A 26,521-nucleotide genomic window follows, 5' to 3' on the forward strand; every position below is an offset into this window, starting at 1 on the left:
GGAAGGCGACACGGGGTCCCCTATCGAGACTCCAGTCCTGCTCTCCGAGGGGGCTGAGTCAAGCGGCCCCACAGGCCCTGGGTCCCAGTCCCCGCGAGGCCTGGGGTTCCTACCCACCCCCACGCGCCGCTCGCCGCTTCCCAGACCCCCCTCCTTTTCCTGACCGCCGCCCCCGGCGGCTGGCGCGGGAGGTGCAGCATGCGGCAAAGCGCTTTGCATAAATTATGCTCATGACGCAGCAGCTAAAAAAATCCAAGTAGCAGAAGGAGGCAAAGGGGGGGAGGGAGGAGGGGGCGAGGAGGGGACTGCACCTGGCCGCCCCCGCCCCCGGCGTCCCGGCCCGTGCGTGGCCCGCAACCCACCGCCGCTCCGCTCTGCCAGCCCCGGCCGGGGGCTCAGGGGGCGGCGGGTCCCGAGTGGCTCCGGGCCGAGCGAGCCGGGCCGAGCCGCTCCGGCTTCTTTGTCTGCGGGCGGCCGCCCCGGCCGCGGCCCCCTGGCCCGGGCTGGGGGATGAGTGTCTAGCCGGTGGCCGCTGGGCAGCCGGGGAGCGGGAGGCTGGGCTTCGGGCTCCGGTGAGTAGCGGGGTCCGGGGCGGGGAGGGCTTTGCACGGAGGGGGAGGGGGCCGGGCAGGGGAGGTTTCGAATTTGGTTAATATGCAATGCCCGTAATTAGCATAATTTATATATTTATGATAAAGAGAGAAAAAGGCGCGGGGCCGGGGCGGCGGGCTGCGGCCCCGGAGGCTGGAGCTCTGGGAGTCGAGGGCCGCGCTCTGCCCACCTGGGGCCGCAGACCCCGGGCCGCACCCTGGTCTCTGGTCCCCGCGGACACTCGAGGAGGGGCGGCCGCTGGGTGGATGCCCTGCCCTGGTGAGGGGCGGGGTGTCGGGGAGAGGCGCGTAGAGTCCTGGATCCCGGGACTCTTGGGTTCCCTGGCGACCTGTCACCACTACTCCGGAGAAAGGGCTGGTGGGACTCTGGGGGGCAGAGACCTCGCTGTCGCTGGAAGGATGGGGGAATGGTGGGAGGGTCACCGTCGATCAGAGCGTGAGCACTTCATAAATATTTAATGACAGTATTAGTATTAATAATGTCATAAAACGGGCCCACTATCTCCTCCCGGGACATTTGCACCTGGCAAGGCTGAGGGATCTCCAGAGTGGCTTCTAAGCCACTTCAGCGCAAAGATCGCCTCCTCCGGCTTGGGTGGGAAGCCTGAAAGCTTTACAGAGTAGTCGCTGCAGCTGGGCAGGAGAAAATGAAAGCCTGCTCAAAAGCTTTCCTAGGCCAAAGACAGGAAGCTCCTAGCAGACACAGAGACTGTAGCCTGTTGGCTCCCTGGCATTCCTTGCTCACAAAATAGAAGGCGGGGCCCCCAGTTCCATGCATATATACCGGTAGCTTTGGTAATCTACAACAGTCAACACTGCAAACCGGCATGCTGGGTGTGTATTCCGTTTTGATTGAAGTTGGTGCTAAGGATATTTCTGTGACGCGGGGGGCCTCTTTACATGTGTAAAGCAGAATCACATTCATTCCTTCTATGGTTCTTAAAAAAAAAAAAATCAGTGAGAGAGAGGCACTCAGACAAAGCCCCACCTGTCCTGGAAGGAGCAAGACAAACAAACTCGGAAAATTCAGGTAAAGCCATAGAGAGAGAAACAGAGAGAAGACACGCTGGGTTTTTTTTGTTTTTTTTTAACTATTTGGCAACTAAGAAAAGTAAACCTGTTGGTGCACAGCTGTAACCCCAGCAGCCAGGGGTGAAGCTGCAGCCGGAGGATCAAAGATTAAAGCTCCATAGTGAGACGGGGCCTTAAAAACTCAAGGCAAACAAAACAAAACCCCAAGCCAAACTCCCATTTCTATAAATGTAAAACAAAAAGGGGCACTTGCGGTTTGATGGTGCAGCAGCAGGTAAAGGCGTTGGCTGCCAAGCCTGACACTCTTAAGTGTGGCCCTTGAACCTTGAGAAGTAGAGAACTAACTCCTGCAAGTTGTCTGTGTCACTTCGCACACAAGCTGTGTGAGTGCACCGTGGTACTCGGGTGCTCATACACATACATACATACACACACACACACACACACACTAAGTAATAAATGTTAGGAGGAAGGAGAAGGGGGGGAGGAGGAGGAGAGGAAGTGAAGAAGAAGAAGAAGAAGAAGAAGAAGAAGAAGAAGAAGAAGAAGAAGAAGAAGAAGAAGAAAGAGGAGGAGGAGGAGGAGGAGGGAGAGGAGGAGGAGGAGAAGAAGAGGAGGAGGAGGAAGAGGAGGAGGGGAGGAGGAGGAGGGGAGGAGGAGAGGAGGAGGAGGAGGAGGAGAAGAAGAAGAAGAAGAAGAAGAAGAAGAAGAAGAAGAAAAGGAAGAAGAGGAAGAAGAAAAGGAAGAAGAGGAAGAAGAAGAAGCAAAGAAAGAAGCCAGGCGGTGGTGGCGCACACCTTTGATCCCAGCACTTCGGAGGCAGAAGCAGGTGGATCTCTGAGTTTGAGACCAGCCTGGTCTATATACAAAGAACCTCTGATCCCCCAAAACAAACAGAAAAACAAAACAAACAAACAAAACAAAGGAAAGGAAGAAAATAATCTGGACCCAGAGCTCAGGAGAGAGTATTACATCCATCTGTCCATCAGTCACAGCTCACACAAGCACACCCTGATGATGGAGGACAAGATACATGTCACAAATCAGAAGAACTCGCTGTTATATGTGGTATGCAATGGTACAACACTTGCCTAGCATGCACAAGGGTGAATTCAAACCCCAAAAGTGAAAATTCAAGAAATAATCAAGGAAAAGAAAGAAATGTGTCCTCTAAAGGTTCTCTGCTTCAAGGAAAAAAAAGTCTGTTTAAAAAAAAAAAAAGGCTAGGGAGTGGTACAGGCCTTTCATCCCAGTACTGGAGAGGCAGAGGTAGGTGGATCTCTGGGAGTTCAAGGCCAGCCTGGTCTACTTAGTGAATTCCAGGACAGCCAAGGCTATTCAGAGAGACCCTGTGTCTGAGAGGAGAGGGAAGAGAAGAAAAACCAAAACTGGTATAAACTCTTATTCCCCTCCAAGACTTATTTTGACATTGTAACTTTAGTACTTAGGCAGTCATTCCATGAGAGAGCAAATGCTTCCATGTCCAGTAAATAAAATTATAACAGTAATCTTTTACATTTCATAATGTTTTATGATTTAAAACATCTTGTACACATGCTTTATTTCAGTTAAAATGATAGCAATAATAGGACGGGGGATGTAACTCCATTGGGGTAGTGCCAGTCCATCATTCCTTCCCAAGGTCCCATCAGCTAAGTGTGTGCACCTGTAAGCGCAGCACTTGGGCTTGAGAGGCAGGAAGACTGGAAGTTTGCAGTCATTTCAGGGAGTTCCAGGCCAGGCTGGAATACATTGCAACCTTGTCTCAACAAACAAATCAACCATAAAATAACAAAACACTTAACCAGCCTATGGAAAATGCTTGACATCAGTGCTTCTCAATTCCTCTGAACAGGGGTCAAGCCCTTTCACAAGGGTTGCATATTGGATGTTTACGTTGCTGTTCACAACAGTAGCAAAATTAGAGTTAGGAAATAGCAATGAAATAATTTTATGTTTGGGGAGTCACCACAACATGAGGAACTAACTGTATTAAACGGCTGCGGCATTGGGAAGGTTGAGAACCGCTGTCTTCCATAAATATTACCAAGTCAAAGTTGGACATAGTGGCACAGGGGTGTAGTGATCACGTGATTGAACCTAGTTACATAGAGAAACCCAGTCCGAAAAATGTTACCGCGGGGGCTGGGGATATGGCCCAATCCTTGAGAGTACTTGCAGCTCTAGCAGAGGACTCAGGTTCTATTCCCAGCGGCCACATGGCCCCTCCCACCCGCCTGTAAAATCCAAAGCAGGGAAATCCACAGAGAAAGCAGCTGAGGAAGTTCCCAGGCTGGAAAGGGGAGAGCCCGCAGAGATGTAAAAATTTCCTTTTAGGTCATTGATAATACTCTTGGACTAGAAGTGCTAATGGCCGCGCAACATTGTCAATGTGTAAACTTCCTCGGAAATACACACTTTAAAATGATTTTAAAGTGGTTAGTCCATGCCTTTCATCTTAGCACTCAAGAGGCAAAGGCAGTCTGAAGTTCTAGGCTGTCCTGGTCTACATACTGAGTTCCAGTCTGGCTAAGGCTAACTAGTGAGACACCCCACCCCCTGCACACACACACTCTCTCTTAAAAAAGTAGATGTTGGGGATGGGGCGCAGTGATGAGCGCTGTCTAGTACACACAGAGCCTTGAGTTCTATCCTCAGCATTGCAAAAAGAGAGACGCGTAATACAATGAAATGGTGAAACTGGTAAGCCCTCTATCGTGTGAATTTATATTTTTTGCAGCTGCTATATCAAAAATACCATAAATCAGGTCTCTGGTAAACAAAAGTTCAGCTCAAAACACTACAAGCTAGGCAGTTCTAGGTCAAGTTGTTCCTCGGGGCACCTGATTCCTCTGAGAGAGTGCTGTCTTGCTATCAAGTCCTTGCCCTAGATCACTGGAACCCTCCTGGAGAGGGAGACTCCCCTCCAATCCATCTCCCACCTCAGGGTTAGGATTCTAACATAGGAACGGAGAGGGGTACAAACATCAGACCACAGCAGAGTTTTGCCTAGATGTAAAAGGGGTTGTGGGGCAGGGGATGTAGCTCTGTGGTAGAATGCTTGACCAGTATGCTCAGGAGCTTTGGATCAAGTCCCATAATGCCAAGAACAAAACAAAAAATCTTCCAGGAGAAAAAAAGGAAAAAGAAAAAGAATAGTAAGTTAGGGACATAGAACAGTGTCCTGGGTTTCCTCAACGGTGACATAGTGACAATAAGCCCCATTTCCCCAGAGGAGGGATGAGTATACGTATCATGTAAAACACTCATCTAATAGCAGGCACCCAAACCGAATGTCAGTTAGTGTCCTCCTACACAAATGTCTAACCTGTTGGCCTTTCCCCCTTTTCTTTTCCTTCCTTCCTTCCTTCCTTCCTTTTTTTTTTTTTTTTTTTTTTTTTTTTTTTTTTTTTTTTAATGGCTCCAGCCTGTCTTCACATGGGGTTCATCCACTCTTGCTTGCTGCCCCTGGCAGGCCATCCACCACTGGGAACGTACTCTCTCCCATGTACAGGCCAGCGTGGTCCTTGCCTCAGAGAGGCTGATTCGGTGGAACCCACCGCGGAATCAGGGGCTCCAGGGGATGTTGGGAGGAGCAGTCCAGGAAGGGGGATTTTGAGGAATAGCTCCTGAGTTGGAGATCACCGAGTGGGATTCCGTCTCTGCTGTTCTTTGGGAAACGCTGACACCCACAGCACCCTCTCACCTTTGCCTGGGGTTCTGGGCGTTCATTAGTTTCATCTTGGGTTTTACTGGGTTGCTGTCACCCACTGGACAGAGAGTGGGAGTGGAGGAACCCCCTAGGGATGGATACTTGGTCCTCTCTTTCCCAAAACATGGGGTAGAGTGCTCTTCTGGGATGTTAAAATGAGAGTCTTCCTCCTGTCCACCCCCACAAGGCAGGGTTTCTCTGTGTAGCCCTGGCTGTCTCCAGAACTAGCTCTGTAGACCAGGCTGGCCTTGAATTTACAGAGATCCAGCCTCCTCTGACTCCTGAGTACTAGGATGAGAGGTGTGCACCACCACTGCCCAGCTAGGGTGGGAGCCTTTGACTTTCTTAGACTCTTGCTTTTCCCTTCCCTGGACTCTCTGCCTTGCTGACCTTCTGTTTCTGAATTCTCTAGATAGTTTGAACATTGCTTCTTTGTATCGCATCAGCCTGTGCTTTTCTACTCCTCCTACCTAGGATGCACTAGGTGTGGGCTGGTGCCTACCCCACCCTGCAGTGACCATGGATCCCGGAGCTGGTTCTGACTCATCTCTGACTGTCAACGAGCAGGTATCTTCTGGGGTGAGAAATGGGGCTGGTGAGGGTCCCGACTGAGGGGTGGTGTGGCCAAGGGATACAGCTGTAATGAGGCCTCATTTGTCCCTTATTAAAGTTTATGGTCACCCCAGTCCACCTCTCCAGAGTGAGTGTCAGCTAGGGTCTCAGAGGTTGAGTTTGGGATTTTTAAGTTGCAACGGGGCTAGGGTCCGATGTCCTCTTCTGGCCTCTGAGGGCACTGTACGCATGTGGTGTGTATACAGACATACATGCATGCAGGCAAAACACCCATAGTTTTAGTTAGGGTTTTACTGCTGTGAACAGACACCATGACCAAGGCAAGTCTTATAAAAAACAACATTTACTTGGGGCTGGCTTACAGGCTCAGAGGTTCAGTCCATTATCATCAAGGTGGGAGCATGGCAGTATCCAGGCAGTCATGGCGCAGGAGGAGCTGAGAGTTCTATGTCTTCATCCAAAGGCTGCTAGTGGAAGACTGACTTCCAGGCAACTAGGGTGAGGATCTTATACCCACACCCACAGTGACACACCTATTCCAACCAGGTCACACCTATTCCAACAAGGCCACACCTTCAGATGGTGCCACTCCCTGATCCAAGGATATAGAAACCATCACACCCATACACATAAAATAAAAAGTAAGATCCAAAAAGATCTATTAAAATGCACAGATCCTTGATAAGTGTTTGAACATGTGATTTAGGGGTTTGGTTTTGTTTTGTTTATTTTCATTTCTTTTTTTTTTTTTTGGTTTTTCGAGACAGGGTTTCTCTGTGTAGTCCTGGCTATCCTGGAACTTACTTTGTAGACCAGGCTGGCCTCGAACTCAGAAATCCACCTGCCTCTGCCTCCCAAGTACTGGGATTAAAGGCGTGCGCCCCCACGCCTGGCAGGATTTTTTTTTTATGCTTCTATATACTTTCTTTTTCTGAAATAACTGCTTACTCCTTAAAAGAAGAAAGCACACCAGCTTCCTCGAAATGCAATCAGAGTGAAGTCCCTCACAGGTCATGTGCAGGTTCATTCTTCTCCATGGTTCTCCCTGATGCCTTTTCTTGTCTATGACTGCAGTCAGTTTTCACTGTGGGGGTGGTTCCAGGCACAGTTCATGGGCAAGGAAGGTTGACAGTTGACACAAAGCTTTTTCACCTGTGAATTCACCTGGGAGTCTTATTTATTTATTTATTTATTTATTTATTTATTTAATGTAAGTGTGCTGTAGCCGTATTCAGACACACCAGAAGAAGGCGTCAGATCTCATTATGGATGGTTGTGAGCCACCATGTGGTTGCTGGGACTTGAACTCTGGACCTTCGGAAGAGCAGTCAGTGCTCTTAACCTTTGAGCCATCTCTCCAGCCCCCACCTGGGAGTCTTAAGGGCCAGGATGGCACACTGAAGTGATAGTATAAAGATCTTAGTGCAGGGCGCCCTGGCCTTTGGAGAATGCCTGTAATAGCCCACTGGGTCAGGAACAGGTCAGGGTGAGGCAGGAGAATCGCCATTTTGGTGATTGACTTCTTGACCCTTCTTTGGGGAAATTAGGTTGCAGGGAAATTCTGGGATCCTGAGTTTAAAAGTTACTCAAGGGCTGGAGAGACGGCTCAGTGGGTAAAACCATTCTGGGCATAAGACAACAGATCCTCAGAGCTCACATACAGTGCTGGATGTGGTGATGTGTGTCTGTAATCTCGGCCTTCCTGCCTTAAGCTGAGGGAACATCTGGAAGCTGAAGAGGTACACAGCTTGCCGGGAGGGAGAGAGACCCCGACACACACACACACACACACACACTAATAATGAAGAATACAATCTCAAGGGGCTCAGCACCACAGAGCATCCACTTCCCACACTCTCCCTCTGGGGAGCCTCCAGGTAGTGTCTAGGAATGTTAGGACAGATTTCTGCTGGGTCCCCATCTGGTTGTGGGTCGTACCAAAATCTCGGCAGCTAAGAGGATGCTCTTACCAGCTTGCCAGATGAACCCTTTCCCACTTTCTGAGCTAAGTACGAGACAGGGGACGAACAGAAACACCTCCTGGTGCGTTGGCTCTGTGCAGCCTTTCCCTCTGCCTCTGGGCTACCTTCTTCTAACAGCTCCTTACTGGAAATCAGGGACAGTAGCCTGGCCCAGGTTCTGGCAGTCTCACAGAGCGCCCCACCCTCCACCCTCGACCTAGTCATTCCCAGAGCTGTGGCCCCTTTCCCCTCACGGTCCCTATCCTCTGCCTGCAGGTCATTGTGATGTCAGGCCACGAGACCATCCGAGTATTGGAAGTGGGAGTGGATGCCCAGCTTCCAGCTGAGGAGGAGAGCAAAGGACTGGAGAGTGTGGCAGCTGGTGGCTCCCAGAGTGGAGGCCCTGTTGAAGCCAGTGGACCTGCTGATGAAGCTGGGTCATGTGACCCTGACCATTCTGCAGAGGCAACTGGTATGAGGCTATTGTTTTAATCTGCTTCTGGGCCCAGGTAGCATTAGGGTCTTGTCTTTCTGCCCACGTGGCCTTAGTGAGGGCCAAGGACCCACAAACCCCTTGCCTATGTGTGACATAATGGTGACAGGCCTTATCTTTTTTTTTTTAAGACAGGGTTTTTCTGTGTAGTCGTAGCTGTCCTAGAACTCACTCTGTAGACCAGGCTGGCCTTGAATTCAGAAATCTGCCTCTCTCAAGTGCTGGGATTAAAGGCGTGTCCCACCACTGCCCGACTACATGGAATTTAAAAAAAAAAAAAAAACCACATTATCAATAAGAAGAGATGAGACGAGCTGGGCATGGTGGTACACACCTTTAATCCTAGCACTCAGGAAACAGAAGCAGAAGCAGCTCTGAGTTCAAGGCCAGTGTAGTCTACAGAGTGGGTTCCAGGACAGCCAGGACTGTATAGAAGACCCTAAAGAAAGGAAGAAAGAAAGAAAGAAAGAAAGAAAGAGAGAGAGAGAGAGAGAGAGAGGGAGGGAGGGGGAAGGGAAAGAGAGAGAGACAGAGACAGAGGCAGAGAAAGAGAATGAGAAAGCGGAGAAGAAACAATTGGTTTTAAGGGGTTGCCCACCTGTTCAGCCAAGGAAAACACTGAGAAGGGCCCTTGGACAGGTGTGTGGCCCACACCTGTAATCCCTGCCCTTGAGGCACTAGGCAGGACTGAGGCAAGAGGGCTGCTGAGGATTCCATGCCATTTTTAAACAAAATCTTAGTCCTTCGATTTTATCGATGGGAACTCGGGTGGCCGATGTTGTGGTGCTAGCTCAGAGAGACAGAGAAAGCACCCAGGTAACCTCTTCCCACTGCTGACGTCCCAAAAGGAAAAGGAGGGGAGTTCTCCCTCTCCTCTCTAGCTTAAAAACTCTCAATCCGAATGTCCCTCTTCCGGTGGCTTCCTGTGTGTCTCTCTAGCCATCCTGCTGACTCCCTCTCACTCTCTATGGTTTTTTTTTCCCCCCATGTTCACTCCCTGTCAGCTGGTTGCTTGTTCAGCCTCTTGACCTATGGCTGACTTTATTTCATCCTGTTTACAATGAACAGAAAGCTATGGCTGAGCCACACGGCAGTCTTTTCTTCAAATAACACAATCTCACAGTGTGATCAAATACCCTGCAAACGTTCAAGGCTAGCCTAAGTTCAAAACCAGCCTGGGCTACAGAGGGAGAACCCCCCCCCCTTCGCTCTTCTCCCTGTGCCCCCATCCTCATCTCAACAGGAAAAAACAAAAGTTAGCTACTCTAACTTAGTGGAGAAACAAATGTCCTGCCGGTGTTTCTGTAAAGCGGTCTGTAGGACCCTGTGCGCCTTCTACTTTGTTTGGTTTGGGTTTTTGGAGATAGTGTCTCATGAAGTCCAGCAGTGGGCTTACAGGTGTACACTGTCAATCCCAGTGTGCCATCAAGCACTGTTTTGTCTTGCTTGGTAGTATGTAGGCCAGGGTAGCCCTGAATTTGTTTTGACTTCTCTGTTCTCTTGCTTGGGCCTCCTGTATACTGGGACTAGAGATATGACCCACACTGTGCCTATGGTCCTAGTTTGGCACAAGGACCTCTTTTTTTTTTTTTAAGATTTATTTATTTATTATATGTAAGTACACTGTAGCTGTCTTCAGACACCCCAGAATAGGGCATCAGATCTCATTATGGATGGTTGTGAGCCACCATGTGGTTGCTGGGATTTGAACTCAGGACCTTTGGAAAAGCAGTCAGTGCTCTTAACCGCCGTGGCATTTCTCCAGCTCCCGGCACAAGGACCTCTTAAAACAAGTGTCTGCTTCTCAGGTGGTTAGCTTCCACCCTTTTCCTGGGCTTCTTTCCACAGGATGATTTATCATTTATATCTTCGTTGGTTTATTATTTATATATTATATATTTATATTATTATTTATACTGCACACACACATACACACGCATGGCACGCACATACATGGAAGCCAGAGAACACACAAAGTTGGTTCTCTCCTGCTTCCCTGTGGTTCTGGGGACTGTACTCGTCCAGCTTGACAGCAAGAACTCTTACCTGCTGGGCCATTTTGTCAACCCCACATTCTTTTTTTTTTGTTTTTTTTTTTTGTTTTTCGAGACAGGGTTTCTCTGTATAGCCCTGGCTGTCCTGGAACTCACTTTGTAGACCAGGCTGGCCTCGAACTCAGAAATCCGCCTGCCTCTGCCTCCCGAGTACTGGGATTAAAGGCGTGCGCCACCACGCCCGGCTTCAACCCCACATTCTTATGTTCTTATATTTCATTACATTTGTCCAACAAAATTTTTTCTAGTTTCCCTATATTCAGAACATCCTGACCGTCTCTGGCTTTCCCCAGCAGTTACCAATGTGCCTCCCTCCACAGAGAAGAGAACCTGACCCGTGGCTTTCTAATTTGTAAGGCCCTGTGTGTCTTTGGTTCGTTCAACTTTCTGGGTCTTATTATTTTAAGTTCTGGGAACTTAACTATAGGGTTAGGTTAAGTTGATTTAAAAACAAAATCCCCCAAACACAAAAACGCATGAGCTGGTGCTGCACATGGTGATGCACGCCTTTGATTCCAGCCCTCGGGAGGCAAAGGAAGGAGGATCTCTGTGAGTTCGAGGCCAGCCTGATCTACAGAGCAAGTTTTAGGGCAGCCAGGGCTACACAGAGAAACCCTCGTCTCAAAACAAAACAGCAAACAAACAAACAAACAAAAACATGATCTGGAGCTGCAGAGCTGGACAGAAGTCTTAAGGTCATCGAACTCAGTGCAGTCCACTCTGCTGAGCACTGTTTTACAAAGGAGCTTTGAAATGGGGATGGGGGTGAGGGGGCTGTAAGAGGGAGAGAGATCAACTGATTGCTGCCTACTAGTCTCTATTCCTGACATTCTGACTCAGGCCTGGGCCTAGAAATATATGCTCTACCAGGGTTCAGAAGCCACTGATAATGTCTAACACAACAACATCTAGACTCTATTATTTATTTATTTTTATTTATTTAAGTATGTATATGTCTGTTTATTTAACTATTTGTGTATCTATCATCTACTTATTTATCTATCTACATCTATTTATTTATCATTTATCTATCAATCTATGTTTGCTTATTATTTATATATCTGTCTCTTCTATCACCCGCCTGCCTACCTGTCTGTCTGTCTGTCTGTCCTGCCATGCTGGGGACTGAACCAGGCAAGCAGTCTACCATCATGCTGTGCCTCCAGCCTTAGATTCCTGTTATTGTCTGGCTTATAAAATTATAGGTTTTGTCTCGCTGTTCTGTGGCCATGATGTGGTTTCCTGGCAGGGCAGTCCAGTTCCTGAATTGGCCAAGCAAGAAGAGGCGAAAGGTTGCGGTTCACAGACCTTTCTTTTGGAAGCTCATAGAAACCGCCCAGCTCAGCTTTGGGCTTCTCAGCATAGCGGAGAAAAGCTGAGTGGCCTGTGCAGCCCCTGTGACCCTGCACTGTGACAGTGACATGCCTAGTTTTCAGGGGTTTGTACTTGCAAGATCTGCCCCTTCCCCAAGTTTCTAAAAACATGACTTGAATATGGGGTAAGGAACAGTTTGGTTGCTGGCTGAACTCAGGATAGCTGCTTCTTTCTGTCAGCTCCAGCTTCTCTTCCCTGACATGCCTTTGCTTCAGGCCCTGTGACTGCTATGTTACAGACCATAGTGTCATACAGAGCCAGGCAGTGATGAGCCGGGAGCCAGTTTTGCAGAGACCTACATTTCCTTCCACTCAAGGTGGGAGGAAGGTACCTACCTTGTGGGGTCTGGCCTGGGGCTACCCAACTTCCTAGAAACTGCTAGCAACACTTGGGAAGCTGCCACGGGCCAGGGAAGGCTACCAGCTCATCCTAGGCTACGTGCAGAAGGACAGAATGGCCACCCTTCATTCACAACAGACTCACTCTTATTCTTTCTCTCCATCCCGTGTGAAGTGAAGTCGCTGCCCGGAATCCCTCCGAGTCCTGCCCCAGCGATTGCCACCTTCAACCAAGCTCCGAGCCAGCCTCAGGCATCACAGACCTTGACGCCGCTGGCTGTACAAGCTGCCCCCCAGGTAAGGACCACACCAGGGAGCTGGACGTAGGGCAGCGGGCAGGAGCGAGCATGGAGCTGCATGAGGCATGGGGTCGGGGAACGCATGAGGCTGTGGCTTGAGAGAAGGCCTGTCCTACTAGGTACCTCTAGGTTACCCCTGCCCCAGATCAGGCCCATCAGAAAAGATGGTGAGCATTGCTGGACAGTTTTCTCAGGTCCTGACAGGACTGGCGTTAACTCTTTCATGAGAAGATTTGTGCTTATCGGATGAAGTAATGAGTGGGCGCCCTTGTCAGTCCTCCTGCACACGGGCTAATGCCTTGAAGAGTTAATAAATGAATGGCCCATCTTCAGTTAAGTTATAAAACTGCCCAGCCAATGAAAAGCTGCCTGAGGAATCCCGGAGGCCAGCAGAGCCTGCTTGACCTCTGTTCTGTGCACTGATCTCTTCTGGTCAAGGGCGCCCTCCGCTAGAGCTTCTTAGAGGCCTTTGTGGACCCTTGACCACTTGGCTGCAGCCTCTGGTCCCTGACCACAAAACAGCAGACATACCAAATGGTCAGCTCTGAAAACACACATACATGTGACATTAAGCAGACTGAGGAGGTTGTATATATACTACACACACATATATATGTGTACATATATATCATATATCATATATGTATATCCAGGTCTGGGGATTTTGCTCTGCCCTGCAGGCAAGCTCTCTGCACGTGGCATAGTGTGATCTGGGCACCCACAGGGTTAGGCCTTCCGCTGGGCCTCTTTGCTCGCTTGCCTGCCTCTGGCCTTTGCCCCAGGGCCCTCAGATGCTTGCTTGTGCTCAGTGTGTCCCAGAGACCCCTCGTTTGTGCTGTCTGTGGATGTTGATTTTTTTTATTTTTATTTTTATTATTTTTTTTCTTTTCTTTTCTTTTTGAAATCTCGTTTGCTCTTGCAGGTCTTGACTCAGGAAAGCTTAGCCACAGTTCTGACAGGAGTTATGGTCCCAGCAGGGACTGTCACTCAACCTCTTCTTATCCCCATCGGTATTACAGGTCAAGTGGCTGGGCAGCAGGGGCTGGCCGTGTGGACAATCCCTACAGCAACTGTGGCTGCCCTCCCAGGACTGACCGCGGCCTCTCCCACGGGGGGAACTTTCAAGCCACCTTTAGCTGGTCTCCAAGGTAACGGCAACTCTCCCCAGGACTGCACCAGACCCCCACCACCTTATGCTGCAACCCCTGAGTGGGTATTTACCATGTTGGACTCAGAACCCGCTGCTCACCCGGGGCAACAATCCTGGATTCTGGATCCAGTGTCATAGGCACCCAGCCACAGAGCCCCTGCACTGCCTCCGCACACTAGGCCAGGATACCAAGCTGGCCGGCAGGCCTGCCTTCCTTCAGCCAGCTGCCTGAGACTGTCCCCTACCCCCCCACCCCCAACAGCATCTACCCCATGAGCAACAAGAAAGACTGCAAGAAGATTCAACCTCTGGTCCTCGAACCTACACGTCTACTGACCCAAGGGAGGGGGGGAATGAGAGATGTTGCATGTGCCAGCCCTTCAAGAATCAAGGGAATTGCAGCTGCCCCGCCCACTACCCCCAGTGGGGGCATTTTCGTGCCAGATCCCTTGGGACTGGAACTGTGCAGCATCATGGCTAGGCGCTTGAGCACCTGTCTCTCTGCCTTGCTCCGTAGCAGCTGCCGTGCTGAACACCGCTCTCCCGACACCTGTACAAGCTGCCCCACCAATCCAGGCCTCCTCGCCCGCCCAGCCCCGGCCACCAGCTCAGCCCCAGCCGCTGTTCCAGACCCAACCGCTGCTACAGACCACGCCTGCCATCCTCCCACAACCCACCGCTGCCACCGTTGCTGCCCCCACACCCAAGACAGTGGACGCCACCCCGCAGATCACCGTCCAGCCTGCAGGCTTCGCATTTAGCCCAGGGATCGTAAGCCGCTGCCCTTGCCCAGGGCTGACGAGGGATGGACCAAAGCTTGGGCCAAGGGTGGAATGTCCCCCACAGTGGAGGACCAGCTCCTTGAACACAGCCCTTCCTGGCACATCAGCAAAGATGGGCTCCCATTGAGGTCTTCTCCTTATGCCTTACAGTCTGTCCTACCCAGACTAAAGCAAACGACGGCTCGGGAAATGCTCCAAACCGGAACCACTGGACTAGCCTTGGGGGTGGGATATACAGGGGGTGCAGACTTGTCAACTGCCTGAGGTTCACAGCTTCATGCTGGTGTCTAGCCAGTGTGGCTCTTGGCATGGGAGTAGAGAATTCAGGCATGACTAGGAACCATCTGTCCCTCAATTCTGGCCATCTATCTACCCTCTCAGACCTAGTTGGAAAGATTAGTAGAAGTCACTGCTCTGCGACAGTACTCCCCTTTCCTTTGACTGTGCTCCCTTTCCCTGTGACTGTGCTCCCTTTCCCTGTGACTGTGCTCCCCTTCCCTGTGACTGTGCTCCCCTTCCCTGTGACTGTGCTCCCTTTCCCTGTGACTGTGCTCCCCTTCCCTGTGACTGTGCTCCCCTTCCCTGTGACTCTGCTCCCCTTCCCTGTGACTGTGCTCTCTGTTCTCTGCGACTGTGCTCCCTTCCCTGCGACTGTGCTCCCATTTCCTGTAACTATGCTCCCTTTCCCTGTGACTGTGCTCCCCTTCCCTGTGACTGTGCTCCCTTTCCCTTTGACTGTGCTCCCTTTCCCTGTGACTGTGCTCCCCTTCCCTATGACTCTGCTCCCCTTCCCTGTGACTGTGCTCTCTGTTCTCTGAGACTGTGCTCCCCTTTCCCTTTGACTGTGCTCCCCTTCCCTGTGACTGTGCTCCCCTTCCCTGTGACTGTGCTCTCTGTTCTCTGAGACTGTGCTCCCCTTTCCCTTTGACTGTGCTCCCTTTCCCTGTGACTGTGCTCCCTTTCCCTGTGACTGTGCTCCCCTTCCCTGTGACTGTGCTCCCCTTCCCTGTGACTGTGCTCCCTTTCCCTGTGACTGTGCTCCCCTTCCCTGTGACTGTGCTCCCCTTCCCTGTGACTCTGCTCCCCTTCCCTGTGACTGTGCTCTCTGTTCTCTGAGACTGTGCTCCCTTCCCTGCGACTGTGCTCCCATTTCCTGTAACTATGCTCCCTTTCCCTGTGACTGTGCTCCCTTTCCCTTTGACTGTGCTCCCTTTCCCTGTGACTGTGCTCCCCTTCCCTATGACTCTGCTCCCCTTCCCTGTGACTGTGCTCTCTGTTCTCTGAGACTGTGCTCCCTTTCCCTGTGACTGTGCTCCCCTTCCCTGTGACTGTGCTCTCTGTTCTCTGAGATTGTGCTCCCCTTCCCTGTGACTGTGCTCCCTTTCCCTGTGACTGTGCTCCCTTTCCCTGTGACTCTGCTCTCTGTTCTCTGAGATTGTGCTCCCCTTCCCTGTGACTCTGCTCCCCTTCCCTGTGACTGTGCTCTCTGTTCTCTGAGACTGTGCTCCCTTTCCTGTGACTGTGCTCCCATTTCCTGTAACTATGCTCCCTTTCCCTGTGACTGTGCTCCCCTTCCCTGTGACTGTGCTCCCCTTCCCTGTGACTGTGCTCTCTGTTCTCTGAGACTGTGCTCCCCTTTCCCTTTGACTGTGCTCCCCTTTCCTGTGACTGTGCTCTCTCTTCTCTGAGACTATGCTCTCCTTCCCTGCTGTCTCCCTGTACTTGTCTCCCTAGTCTTGAGTAGCCAGTAGACTAGAGCCTGCAGCCCACAGTCTCCCCTCAGTACCCTCAGCCCTCTTCCCTCTCTCTGCTCTTCCTTGCCTCTTGGCCTCTGAGCAAGGCTTTTCCTCCACCCACAGATCAGTGCAGCCTCCCTCGGGGGACAGACGCAGATCCTGGGCTCCCTCACTACAGCTCCAGTCATTACCAACACCATTCCCAGCATGCCTGGGATCGGCAGTCAAATCCTCACTAATGCTCAGGGACAGGCAAGTGGTCAAGTTTGGGTCCGAGGGCTGGGGTTGTGGGGCAGCCAGTGAGGAAGGGGCTAGGACTTGGCCTAAGGGTCATGGCATAGAAATTCAAGTAGAGCATCAGGCTGCTGCTTGTGGCTTCTGGTGGCAGCTCCCCACTGATGTGAAGTTCAGGTTGGGGTTGAGCCAACCTGGCAGTGCTAATTCTGATTGGGGGGTTTGATTCACAGAGCACCCATGTGTGGGCAGGCTCATGCTAGACTCCCTCAAGTAGTAACTCACTTTGATTTGAGGGCAAATCTACCAGGGGACAGAAGAGTGGAATTCAGAAATATTAAACCACATAGCTAAAATGTGGCAGAGCAGCGAAGAACCAATACACAAAAGAGCCTTTGCCTGCTCTGCCACTGCTCAGGGACAGAATAAAGAAAGGAATCTCGTGGGTGTGAGCCCTCCATTGAGGAAGCAGAAGCCGGAAGACTTAAGCAGTTTCTCCCAGTCAGCCTCTTTGCCTGCAGCCATGGGGGTTTGGATTGGTGGGGTTGGGGGCTCCCTTCGTATTTGGGGTCCATGCCTTATTTTCTCCCAGGTTATTGGTGCACTTCCGTGGGTAGTGAACTCAGCTAGCGTGGCCACACCAGCACCGGCACAGAGCCTGCAGGTCCAAGCTGTGACTCCCCAGCTCTTGTTGAATGCCCAGGGCCAGGTGATCGCAACCCTAGCCAGCAGCCCCGTGCCTCAGCCTGTGGCTGTCAGGAAGCCAAACACACCGGAGTCCCCTGCTAAGAGTGAGGTACCAGGATTGGGGGGTGTGGGTGGGCACGGGAAGGAGATCCTGTTGGTCATTGCTACCTCTCAAAAGTGAGGAGTGCTCTCCGCTTTTCCCGAAGAAGGCTTATACGAGCGAGAGCACACATGTCCTGCCCAGGGAAACAGCACCCACTCTCAGCCCGCCACACACCACATACGTGTGTCTGTGCTCACGGAGGTCAGAGAAGGTGGGTCATAAGTGAGCAACGCAGATTGGGCTCGGGACCATCCTCAGGGCAAGCAAAATGCTAGTAAAGTCCTGGGTGGTGAGTTCTGTACCCCACCACCACACACTGGGCACCGGGCTTTGGCTCTTTGTCGGTTTCCCATTATAGAAGAGATTTTGGGTGCTCGTTATATTCTGAGTGCTGAGGATGTCGAAAGAGGGCTGAGATGTGCTTACTAGCCTTAGGTAGTAAGCTACTTAGCTCAGCGTTGCAGATGATCACAAGCCAGCATCTGAAAGACTACGGGGGAGGCATGCATATAGGACCTGCAGTACCCCGCAAATGACGCTGTGACAGACGAGCTGGAGGTAGTGTTGCTGCCTCTGGGAACCGGGGCAAGCATGGCATGCCAGAGCTGGGTTCTCCGACTTGTGAGTCAGAATGACCCACAGGACTCGTCAGGGCTGGGATTTTCCAATAGATCTAAGCAAGATCAAAGGATGGGCTGAGCTCCCAGGTGACTCCCCCCGCCCCTCCAGACGGTTTCTCTGTGTAGCCCTGGCTGTCCTGGAGCTCACTCTGTAGACACACTCATCTTTAAGATAAGGGTTAGCTGGGCAGTGGTGGCGCATGCTTTTAATCCCAGCACTTGGGAGGCAGAGGCAGGCAGATTTCTGAGTTCGAGGCCAGCCTGGTCTACAGAGTGAGTTCCAGGACAGCCAAGGCTACACAGAGAAACCCTGTCTTGAAAAAAACAAAACAAAACAAAACAAAACAAAAACAAGATAAGGGTTATAGAAGTTCCTATAAAGTAGCAGATGTTTATACTCTCAGCCTGGGCTACATTGGGAGTTCAATTCCAGCCTGGGTTATGGGATCCTGTCAAAAAACAGCAACAAACCCTCTAATTTAAAAGTGTATGAATGTTACACCACGGAGCTGACACGTGGGTATGCAGTTAGTGTGTGATGGTGGTTCTTTGCTGTCTTAGGGGAGCTGCTGGGGTCTCCATGGCTGCTAGGTGTATCTTGGGAACCCCTGATGTGGTGGAATCAAGGATCAGCCGCTATGAGGCATGGACTCTCGTGTCTGGTTAAGTCGGCAGCTTAAGTTTTCCCTTTTTTTTTCTCTGCCATCTGGGGTCTCGGACATGTATAGGGTACCATTGCTATGCCATTCCTTCAGCTTTGGAAGTTCTAGGGAAAGACCAAGGCCAATGGTCTGGGGACCCGGGGGGTGGGGGGTGGGCAGGTCTGAGAGCCAGCAGGAGACAGAATCCAGGGAAGAGAAAAATCCAGGGAAACTCAGGAGGGCAGAGGGCAAGGAAGGTGAGGAGGGCGGAGCCTTGCAGGGAGAGCAAGGAACTCGGGGGAGGGCGTTTGAGACAGGGTTTCTCTGGGTAGCTCTGGCTGTCCTGGGACTTGCTGTGTGTGGAGCAGGCTAGTCTAGAACTCGTAGAAATCTGACTGCCTCTGCCTTCTGAGTGCTGGGATTAAATGTGTGGTATCACACCTAGCTGTTTTTGTTTTAAAATCAAACAATGCTATTTTTAGATATATGTACTGACCGTTAATGAGATGTATAACTTTAGTGAACATGATGTTGTGGGTTATATAAAAAGTAAAAATCGGGCCACTTGGATGGGTGCAGGTGCTTGTGTATACATGAGGACAGGAGTTCGAATCCCCAGTACCCAGGTAAATGTTGGGTGCGTGTGTAGATAGCCCATCTGTAATTCCAGCACTTGGAAGGCAGAGGATCCCAGAGGCATGCTGCAGGCTCAGGGCTCCACTGTCACATGTACTCATGTGTATCCACACACATGCACATGTTTGCACACACAGCACAGACACATGAGAGGAAAAAAAACAAGATTCATATGACAGTTGTGGTGATGCATACGTGTAATCCCCATATTTGGGAGGTGCCGGCAGGAGGATTGTAGCTTTAAGGTCAGCCTTAGACACACAGAGATCAAAGCCCATTTACTGTGGATGTTAATAGACAGCTTACAATTTTGCTTTTCGATAACCACAGGGTAGTTAAGGCTGGGTAGGTAAAAATTTCATGTCCGTTTCTGCCCTGGTGCAGCTTCACCCAGGGTGTCTAACCCCCCGAGTTAGGCAGGGGTAATGGGGCTTGTGTCTTTTCTCCTAGGTGCAGCCTATCCAGCCGACACAAGCCGTGCCCCAGCCTGCCGTAATCCTCAGCAGCCCAACCCCAGCGCTCAAGCCGTCAGCTGCAGCTCCTATCCCAATCACCTGCTCCGAGACCCCAACCGTCAGTCAGTTGGTATCAAGTAGGTGATTTATTAGAGGAATGTGGATCTGGGGTACCCCATACCTACGTAGTCCCAGCTACTCGGGAAGCGGAGACAAGAGCAGTCTTTGAGCCCTGGAGTTGCAGGACAGCCTAGTGAGACTTTGCCTCAAACATATCCAAGATTTCTGGTGTCCAAAAGGAAAAGGTAGAGAGAGGCCCAAAGTGGAAAGATGAGAACTTTAAGTTTTCTTTTATATTTGTTTGTTTGGGAGCCAGGGGTGGGGCATGAGTATCTACCGTGCGAGTGGCGGTTCCTGGGGATTGAACTCAGGTCCTCAGGTTCAGTGGCAAGCGTCTTTACCCACAGAGCTTCTACCAACACATCACTTTCGTATCCTTAAGGCTGCTTAGCTGTCCCTCCCGTTACACTGTGCCACTGGCTGGCTCAGTGTGGCCTCTTGTCTAGTTCTGAGGAATATAAAGGGCAGACAGGTGTGTCTGGTTGGGACGGGAGCAAGGAGCCTGGGAGAGAGGGTCGACTATTAGAGCAGAGCATCCTGGGAGAGGATCAGCCGTTAGAGCAGAGCATTCTGGGAGAGGGTCGGCCGTTAGAGCAGAGCATCCTGGGAGAGGATCAGCTGTTAGAGCAAAGCATCCTGGGAGAGGATCAGCCGTTAGAGCAGAGCATTCTGGGAGAGGGTCGGCCGTTAGAGCAGAGCATCCTGGGAGAGGATCAGCCTTTAGAGCAGAGCATTCTGGGAGAGGGTCAGCCGTTAGAGCAGAGCATCCTGGGAGAGGATCAGCCGTTAGAGCAGAGCATTCTGGGAGAGGGTCAGCTGTTAGACCTGAGGGAATTTGAAAACAGATGACTGCAGTAGGTCCTTCCAGGGCCTGTCCCTGTAAGTTGTGCTTGTAGAGGGGACACAGTGATGAGGTCTTTTGACAAGTGTCCTAGCTCCCTTTTGATGCCAGCACACCCTCATCTTCATGCACGTCTCCCTGGTCCCTCCCTCTCTGGCCTAGAGCCGCACACTCCAAGTCTGGATGAGGACGGGATCAACTTAGAAGAGATCCGGGAGTTTGCCAAGAATTTTAAGATCCGGCGGCTCTCCCTGGGTCTGACACAGACCCAGGTGGGCCAGGCTTTGACGGCGACAGAAGGGCCGGCCTACAGCCAATCAGCCATCTGCAGGTAAGCGTGGTAATCTCAGGATAACGCCAGGGCCTGCTTCACACCGTCGATGGTTCTCATGGGCATCCAGCACCTTTCCATGCTCCCCATCTTTTTTTTTTTTGAGACAGGGTTTTTCTGTGTAGTTCTGGCTGTCCTGGAACTCTGTAGACCAGGCTGGCCTTGAACTCAGAAATCCACCTGCCTCTGCCTCCCTAGTGCTGGGATTAAAGGCGTGCACCACCACCACCCGGCGCTCCCCATCTTTTATGCTGCTTCCTTCCGCATAAGGAAGACTGTCCTAGGGAGGGCACAGACACTTGGAGTTGCCAAGGACTGACCCAGGCCTTCTGAAGTTTAGACCCCAATCCTGAGTATTTTAGATGCTCTTCTGAGAAAGTCCAAGCCCTAAGCCCATTGAAGAATCTTAGCAGGAAAGGTTGGTCTGTCTTGGCCCTCAGCTAGTCAGAACCCCAGGGTGCTCCTGGCTGCCTTGCCTCCCATGCCTGCCAGGTCAGCCCAGCCAGAAGGAGCAGCAGGTCTTTTTTGTTGCTGCCATGGGAGCATAGAGAGAGGAAAGTGGTCCTCATCTCTGGTGGGCCATTAAGGTGGTTCTTCAAAGGGCTACCAGTCATTTGGGGGTTCGTGTCCAGTTAGCACACACATCATTTTCCTGCCTGTTGGAGACTGTGGTGTAGTCTCTCTCTCTCTCTCTCTCTCTCGATTTATTTATTTTTAATACACACACACACACATATATATATATATATAGAGAGAGAGAGAGAGAGAGAACACTGTAGTTGTACAGGTGGTTATGAGCCATCATGTGGTTGCTGGGAATTGAACTCAGGACCTCTGCTCACTCCGGCCAGCTCCACTTGCTCTAGCCCAAAGATTTTATTTATTATTATAAATAAGCACACTGCCGCTGTCTTCAGGCACACCAGAAGAGGGCGTCAGATCTCATTACAGATGGTTGTGAACCACCATGTGGTTGCTGGGATTTGAACTTGACCTCCGGAAGAGCAGCCAATGCTCTTAACCTCTGAGCCATCTCTCCAGCCCAAGTAGTCTCTTTCTTGAGGCCTGGGATATATAAAGTTGGAGGGATCTAGGCTTTGAGGGGCCAAGAGGCTGGGGACACAGAGTAGGAGGGGAGCGGCCCTGTGAGTACTGCCTTCTCCCTTGTGGGAGATGCCCTGAAGAGATAGCCACACACCTCTGCCCCTTCTCCAGGTTTGAGAAATTGGACATCACACCCAAGAGCGCCCAGAAGCTGAAGCCGGTTTTAGAAAAGTGGTTGATGGAGGCGGAGCTCCGGAACCAGGAAGGCCAGCAGAACCTGATGGAGTTCGTGGGCGGCGAGCCCTCCAAGAAACGCAAGCGGCGCACTTCCTTCACACCGCAGGCCATAGAGGCTCTCAATGCCTACTTTGAGAAGAACCCCCTGCCCACCGGCCAGGAAATCACGGAGATCGCCAAGGAGCTCAACTACGACCGGGAGGTGGTGAGGGTCTGGTTCTGTAATCGACGCCAGACACTGAAGAACACCAGCAAGCTGAACGTCTTTCAGATCCCGTAGGGCTCAGTGTCAGCGAGTGATGGCGCTCTGTACTCTCCCCTCAGCAACCAGCCGAAGTCACTGCGGTGGCCGTACCATGTGCAGCTGCGTTTGCCCTAGGTCGTGAGCCTCCACCTGTGCATGCGTGTCAATGCCTGCCTCTTCTGCCCACATATGTCACACCCTGGGGAGGCCCGAGGGGCTGCATGAGAGCCCTAGGCTCTGGGCTGGGCATGTGGAAGGAGGGGGTTTGTGGGGTCCTAAAAAAGCACTTTGCTAAGGTGGTTTCTGAAGGGCGGGTTCCGGTTGGGAACCAGAAAGGCTCTGTCTTTGGGGCAGGGCTGTAGCAACTTTTGGGGACAACTGTGTAGTAGCTCTTGGTTTTGGTGGCACCCTTTGCTCTTCCCTTCGCTCCTCTGCGGTTGTGCCCATGTGACAACTGCGGTCTCACACTGCCTCCCTAACTCTGTCTATGGGCACACTGAACCCCTTAAAGGACAGAGGCGATGGAATCCAGAGAAGCATGGTGTGCTGCTCAGACTCACTGTCTGCCTTGATCTTGAGGGCAGAAGGTTCCCAAAGTGACGGCGAGGGGTCGGATGCCCGAGGTCAGGAGCTGCGAGGTCTCTCCCCGGGTCCTGCTGGTGGTGGGTTTGCGTTCACTCGCAATGTTTTCTCCCGAAAACCAAGTTGGAAAGAAGCAAGAGTAAACTCTCCCACCCTGGAGAGTTTTAGGTCTGTGGCAGGTCTGGAGTTTATAAAGTAAATGAGGACACCCACCCAGACTTATCTAAGTTTCCAGCTGTCTTCCAACACAAGAGCATGCTAGAGTTTGGGAAATTTTCCTCTGCCCACTTACGCAGGCAGCAGCATGGGGCACGGATTCTGACTGACTTTCCCCCTCTCTTGTGCCCTTACCCATCTCAGGGCAGGACTGAGATGTCTTCAAAGGAGCCAATTGAACCATAAGCCAGACATGGAGGAGCTGGCGTGGGAGGAAGACAGTATCTAAAGGGATGATGGTCCGGGGAGGTCTCTTGTTGAGGCTGACTTAACTCTAGTTTTGTTTGTAACTAAGTCTTGGAGGTCTCCAGAGACTTCACTTTGTCCAGTTGTAGACCAGATCTGTCTGTGAGCAGCCCCCCATCCTCACCCCTCTGGGGTGCTCCTCTGAGCAAACAGTGCCCAGGTCAGGGCTTCCCCTGGGTAGGTGATGGCAATCCGGGGCCTGGCATCACACCCAAGCCACTAAGCCAGACTTTGCAGCCACAGAGAGGAGAGAGCTTGGCGTGTATAAGGCTCCAGAGTCAGATTGTAGCACCGAGGGGAAACACTTTGCTTTCAAGAAGTCAGGAAAGAGCTAAGACGTTCTCTTGGATGACCCCTTTACAAGCTGTGGGCATCAACTGTCTCGTTACTTTTGGGGTTGGTTTCTTGGCTTTTGTTTTGTTTTGTTTGTGATAGGATCACACTGTAGCCCAGGCTAACCTCAGACTTGGAGTTGAAGGCGACCTGATCCTCCTGTCTCCCCCCACCTCCCAAGCGCTGGGTCTGCAGTCGAGTGCTGCTGTGCCACTGTGCCTGGCTCTTCTCTACTCCACAGCCTTACTGAGCTTGCTCTCTTGATGATGTTGACATCACATGATCTACCCTGAAGAAATGACTCTCAAAATGGATATGATGCAGAGACACCAGGGCTCAGCTTTCTCTCTCGTACCCTGTTCCCTTTCCTGGTCCTCTTGGGTCCTGCAGTGCTGGTGTGGAGGGACCTCCTAGTAGCTCTGACACTGAGAGGAGGGCAGTTGTGTGCTGATCACACACACACACACACACACACACACACACACCACACAAGTCTGTCAGGTATAAGGAGACAAGTAGGTAGCTTTCCTGACCCTGCCTCCCAAGAAAGAATAATTCCCAGAGCGACCCTAGGTCATGTGATTATCATCCTGCTTCTGTGAGATGGAAGTCAGGAGGGGTCCTGTAAGAGAGCTTTCAGTAGGGATGCTTAGAGCCCTGAAGCTTATCAAGATGATGCACCTGAGAAAACTATATGCAGATCTGCAGCTTTTCTTGCTCAAAGCCTGCACTCAGGAGGTACTACACAGTCAGCCATGCTGTGGACATGGGAGAGGATGCCATCTGTTCTATGCATGACAGGGGAAAATAATCATGAGCCACTGGTCTAAATTAAGCCTGACCACTCGTTCTCACCCCATCCTTTGTCTAAATCTGTCTTCTCAAGGCTGGGCTAGAACGAACCATTTTCTCCTGTGTGGGAAAGATATATCGGTCTTTCAGAACAGTACCATGTTTACAGGCTGGACTCCTCAAGGAAGGGATTCAAGTGTGTCAAGTGTACCCAAAATGGGGTTCGCTTTGGCCTTTGGACTCTGCCCCTGCTCCCCAGCCTGGGCCACTGATCTGCAGTCTTTGTTATTTGGAGGAGCACTAGACTCCAACAAAGTTTTAATAGCAGTTTTATCATGAAAGCACCTTCTCGGACGCAAGCCCGCGCTCGATGGCTTTTTTTTTGCCCTGGAAAGGGGAGAATGGGAGGAAGTAGTTCAACTGTGTGGTGGGTTTGTTTTAAGTGATGGAAAACCAAGACACTCTGTGGCCCTGCTGAGTCAGCTGCGCCCTTCGACCCTGCACTAACTATGGCACTTCACCCAAGCGAAGTGAACCGTGAACACACACGTGAGTTTGGAATGAGAACACCTGACGTGTTTGTGTTCTTGAAAAGCCAGTCACCTTCCTATGCCCAGGACGCCTTTCCTGCCTGGTGGGCCACATCCCCAAGTCCCAACAGTCTCCCGGCACGGCAAGGGGGCACTGCCCACTGCTAGCTGGGGAGGAGGATGGGGGAGTATTGCCGTAGCGTGTGAATAAACAGTATTTTTTCTTTCGTGCTTCTCTGCCTATTTTGTTGCTTCCAAATATGAGAGAGCCAGTGTCAGAGGCCAGGGGTGCATCATGGCTGCCTTTGCTGTTGGCTTGCCTAGCAGGCAGCTACAGCTCAGCGCCTGAAGTGCGGCTCCTGAAGATCTCTCTTGGTCCCCCAGCCCCGACTCCCCAACTCTCCTACAGGGCTGAGGGTGTGAAGGGTTAAAGGGCCAGGCCCTTTCCCTCATAAACTGCCTTTCTGGTACCTAGGGACCCAGACTTTCCTGCTGATCTTACATTTGCGCCCCTCTTTTCTGGTCCAATGGCAGATTATGTTGTTGGTATGGGCACTTCCTATAGTCTTTGGCTATAATAAAATTCCTCTTCTTGAGCAGCTTTTAATAAGAGAAAGTTCCTGCTCGTAGTTTTGGAGTCTCTGGAGTTACCCCGGAGGAGCCACTGAGGGCTTCTTCCGGATAGATGGATGTCTTCCCAGGGAACATCACATCACTGTCACGTGGTGGCAGGACACATGCTCTCTCTTTAAAGGCCTCTCTACCCTCATGACCTAATCATAACATTAATAGCCTGATTCATACAGCTCTTTATTTAAGGGTGGCTGTGTGCTAAGTGGGTCTTTATTTGTATTCTTTCCCCAGCCTGCAAATGATTTGGGACAGGCCTACCTCTTGAGTTTAAAGCTAGGAGGTTTCAGCCACTAGGAGCCATGCTGTCTCCCTCCCTGGATGTGCACCCACTTCTCACCAGCCTGGTGTGAATGCATCTGAACTGTTGTGATCTAAACTGGCAAGAATGAGATATCCTGTCAACTCCATGTGGGTTCTAAGTCATTCTAGATCCACTTCTGTGATCAGTTCTAGGAGTTAATGGATGTCAAAGATTCTGACCCAAGGCTTGGGATGAGAGGAATTTTGTAGCACCCCCAAAACAGTGGAGTACCAGCACTTACGCTTAGCCTAGATCTCAAACCCTGATAAGCCAGCCACTCAAGCAGTGGGGACCTGCGGGGCACAAGGTGATCAGTAACTGTCAGATGGGAAAGTTTCTGGGGACAAAGAAGCAGGCACAGAATGACTCTTAGCTCTGCAGCTTTGGACTGAGTGTGGCAATGGAGGGGGCCTGCCCCGACCCACAGAGAGTGTGCACCAGCAGCGTCCTGGAAGCTCTGCCTCAGACCAGCTGAGAGTGGTTTTTGGCAGTCAGCCTGAAAGATTTTAGACTTTAGAGGAAAGGGGGGTAGGTTTGTGGAAGGCTGCAGGCCATTGCCCTGTGGATGGTTTGGAAGGGG

At 51.2% G+C, this 26,521-nt stretch overlaps 1 protein-coding gene across 5 annotated transcripts; it reads left to right on the forward strand.

The window, feature by feature from the left end:
- On the forward strand, positions 1–25,238 carry Pou6f1 (POU class 6 homeobox 1). 5 transcript variants are annotated; one of them, XM_085831361.1, is made up of 11 exons: positions 1–572; positions 5,830–5,922; positions 8,166–8,361; positions 12,329–12,445; positions 13,370–13,595; positions 14,115–14,368; positions 16,239–16,367; positions 16,942–17,145; positions 19,487–19,628; positions 20,615–20,783; positions 21,999–25,238. In XM_085831361.1, the coding sequence occupies exons 3-11, from the start codon at positions 8,218–8,220 to the stop codon at positions 22,342–22,344; spliced, it is 1,731 nt and encodes a 576-aa protein (XP_085687487.1). In that variant the 5' UTR covers positions 1–572; positions 5,830–5,922; positions 8,166–8,217; the 3' UTR covers positions 22,345–25,238. The 5 variants fall into 5 exon arrangements, with proteins under 5 accessions (XP_085687487.1, XP_029325965.2, XP_085687485.1 ...); XM_029470105.2 differs by having other exon boundaries at positions 13,467–13,595; positions 14,118–14,368; XM_085831359.1 differs by having other exon boundaries at positions 2–572; positions 12,324–12,445; positions 14,118–14,368.
- Positions 25,239–26,521: the final 1,283 nt, after the last annotated feature.

The sequence above is a fragment of the Mus caroli genome, unplaced genomic scaffold (assembly GCF_978045245.1).
Source record: "Mus caroli unplaced genomic scaffold, Mus_caroli_1 scaffold_16, whole genome shotgun sequence".
NCBI lineage: Eukaryota > Metazoa > Chordata > Mammalia > Rodentia > Muridae > Mus > Mus caroli.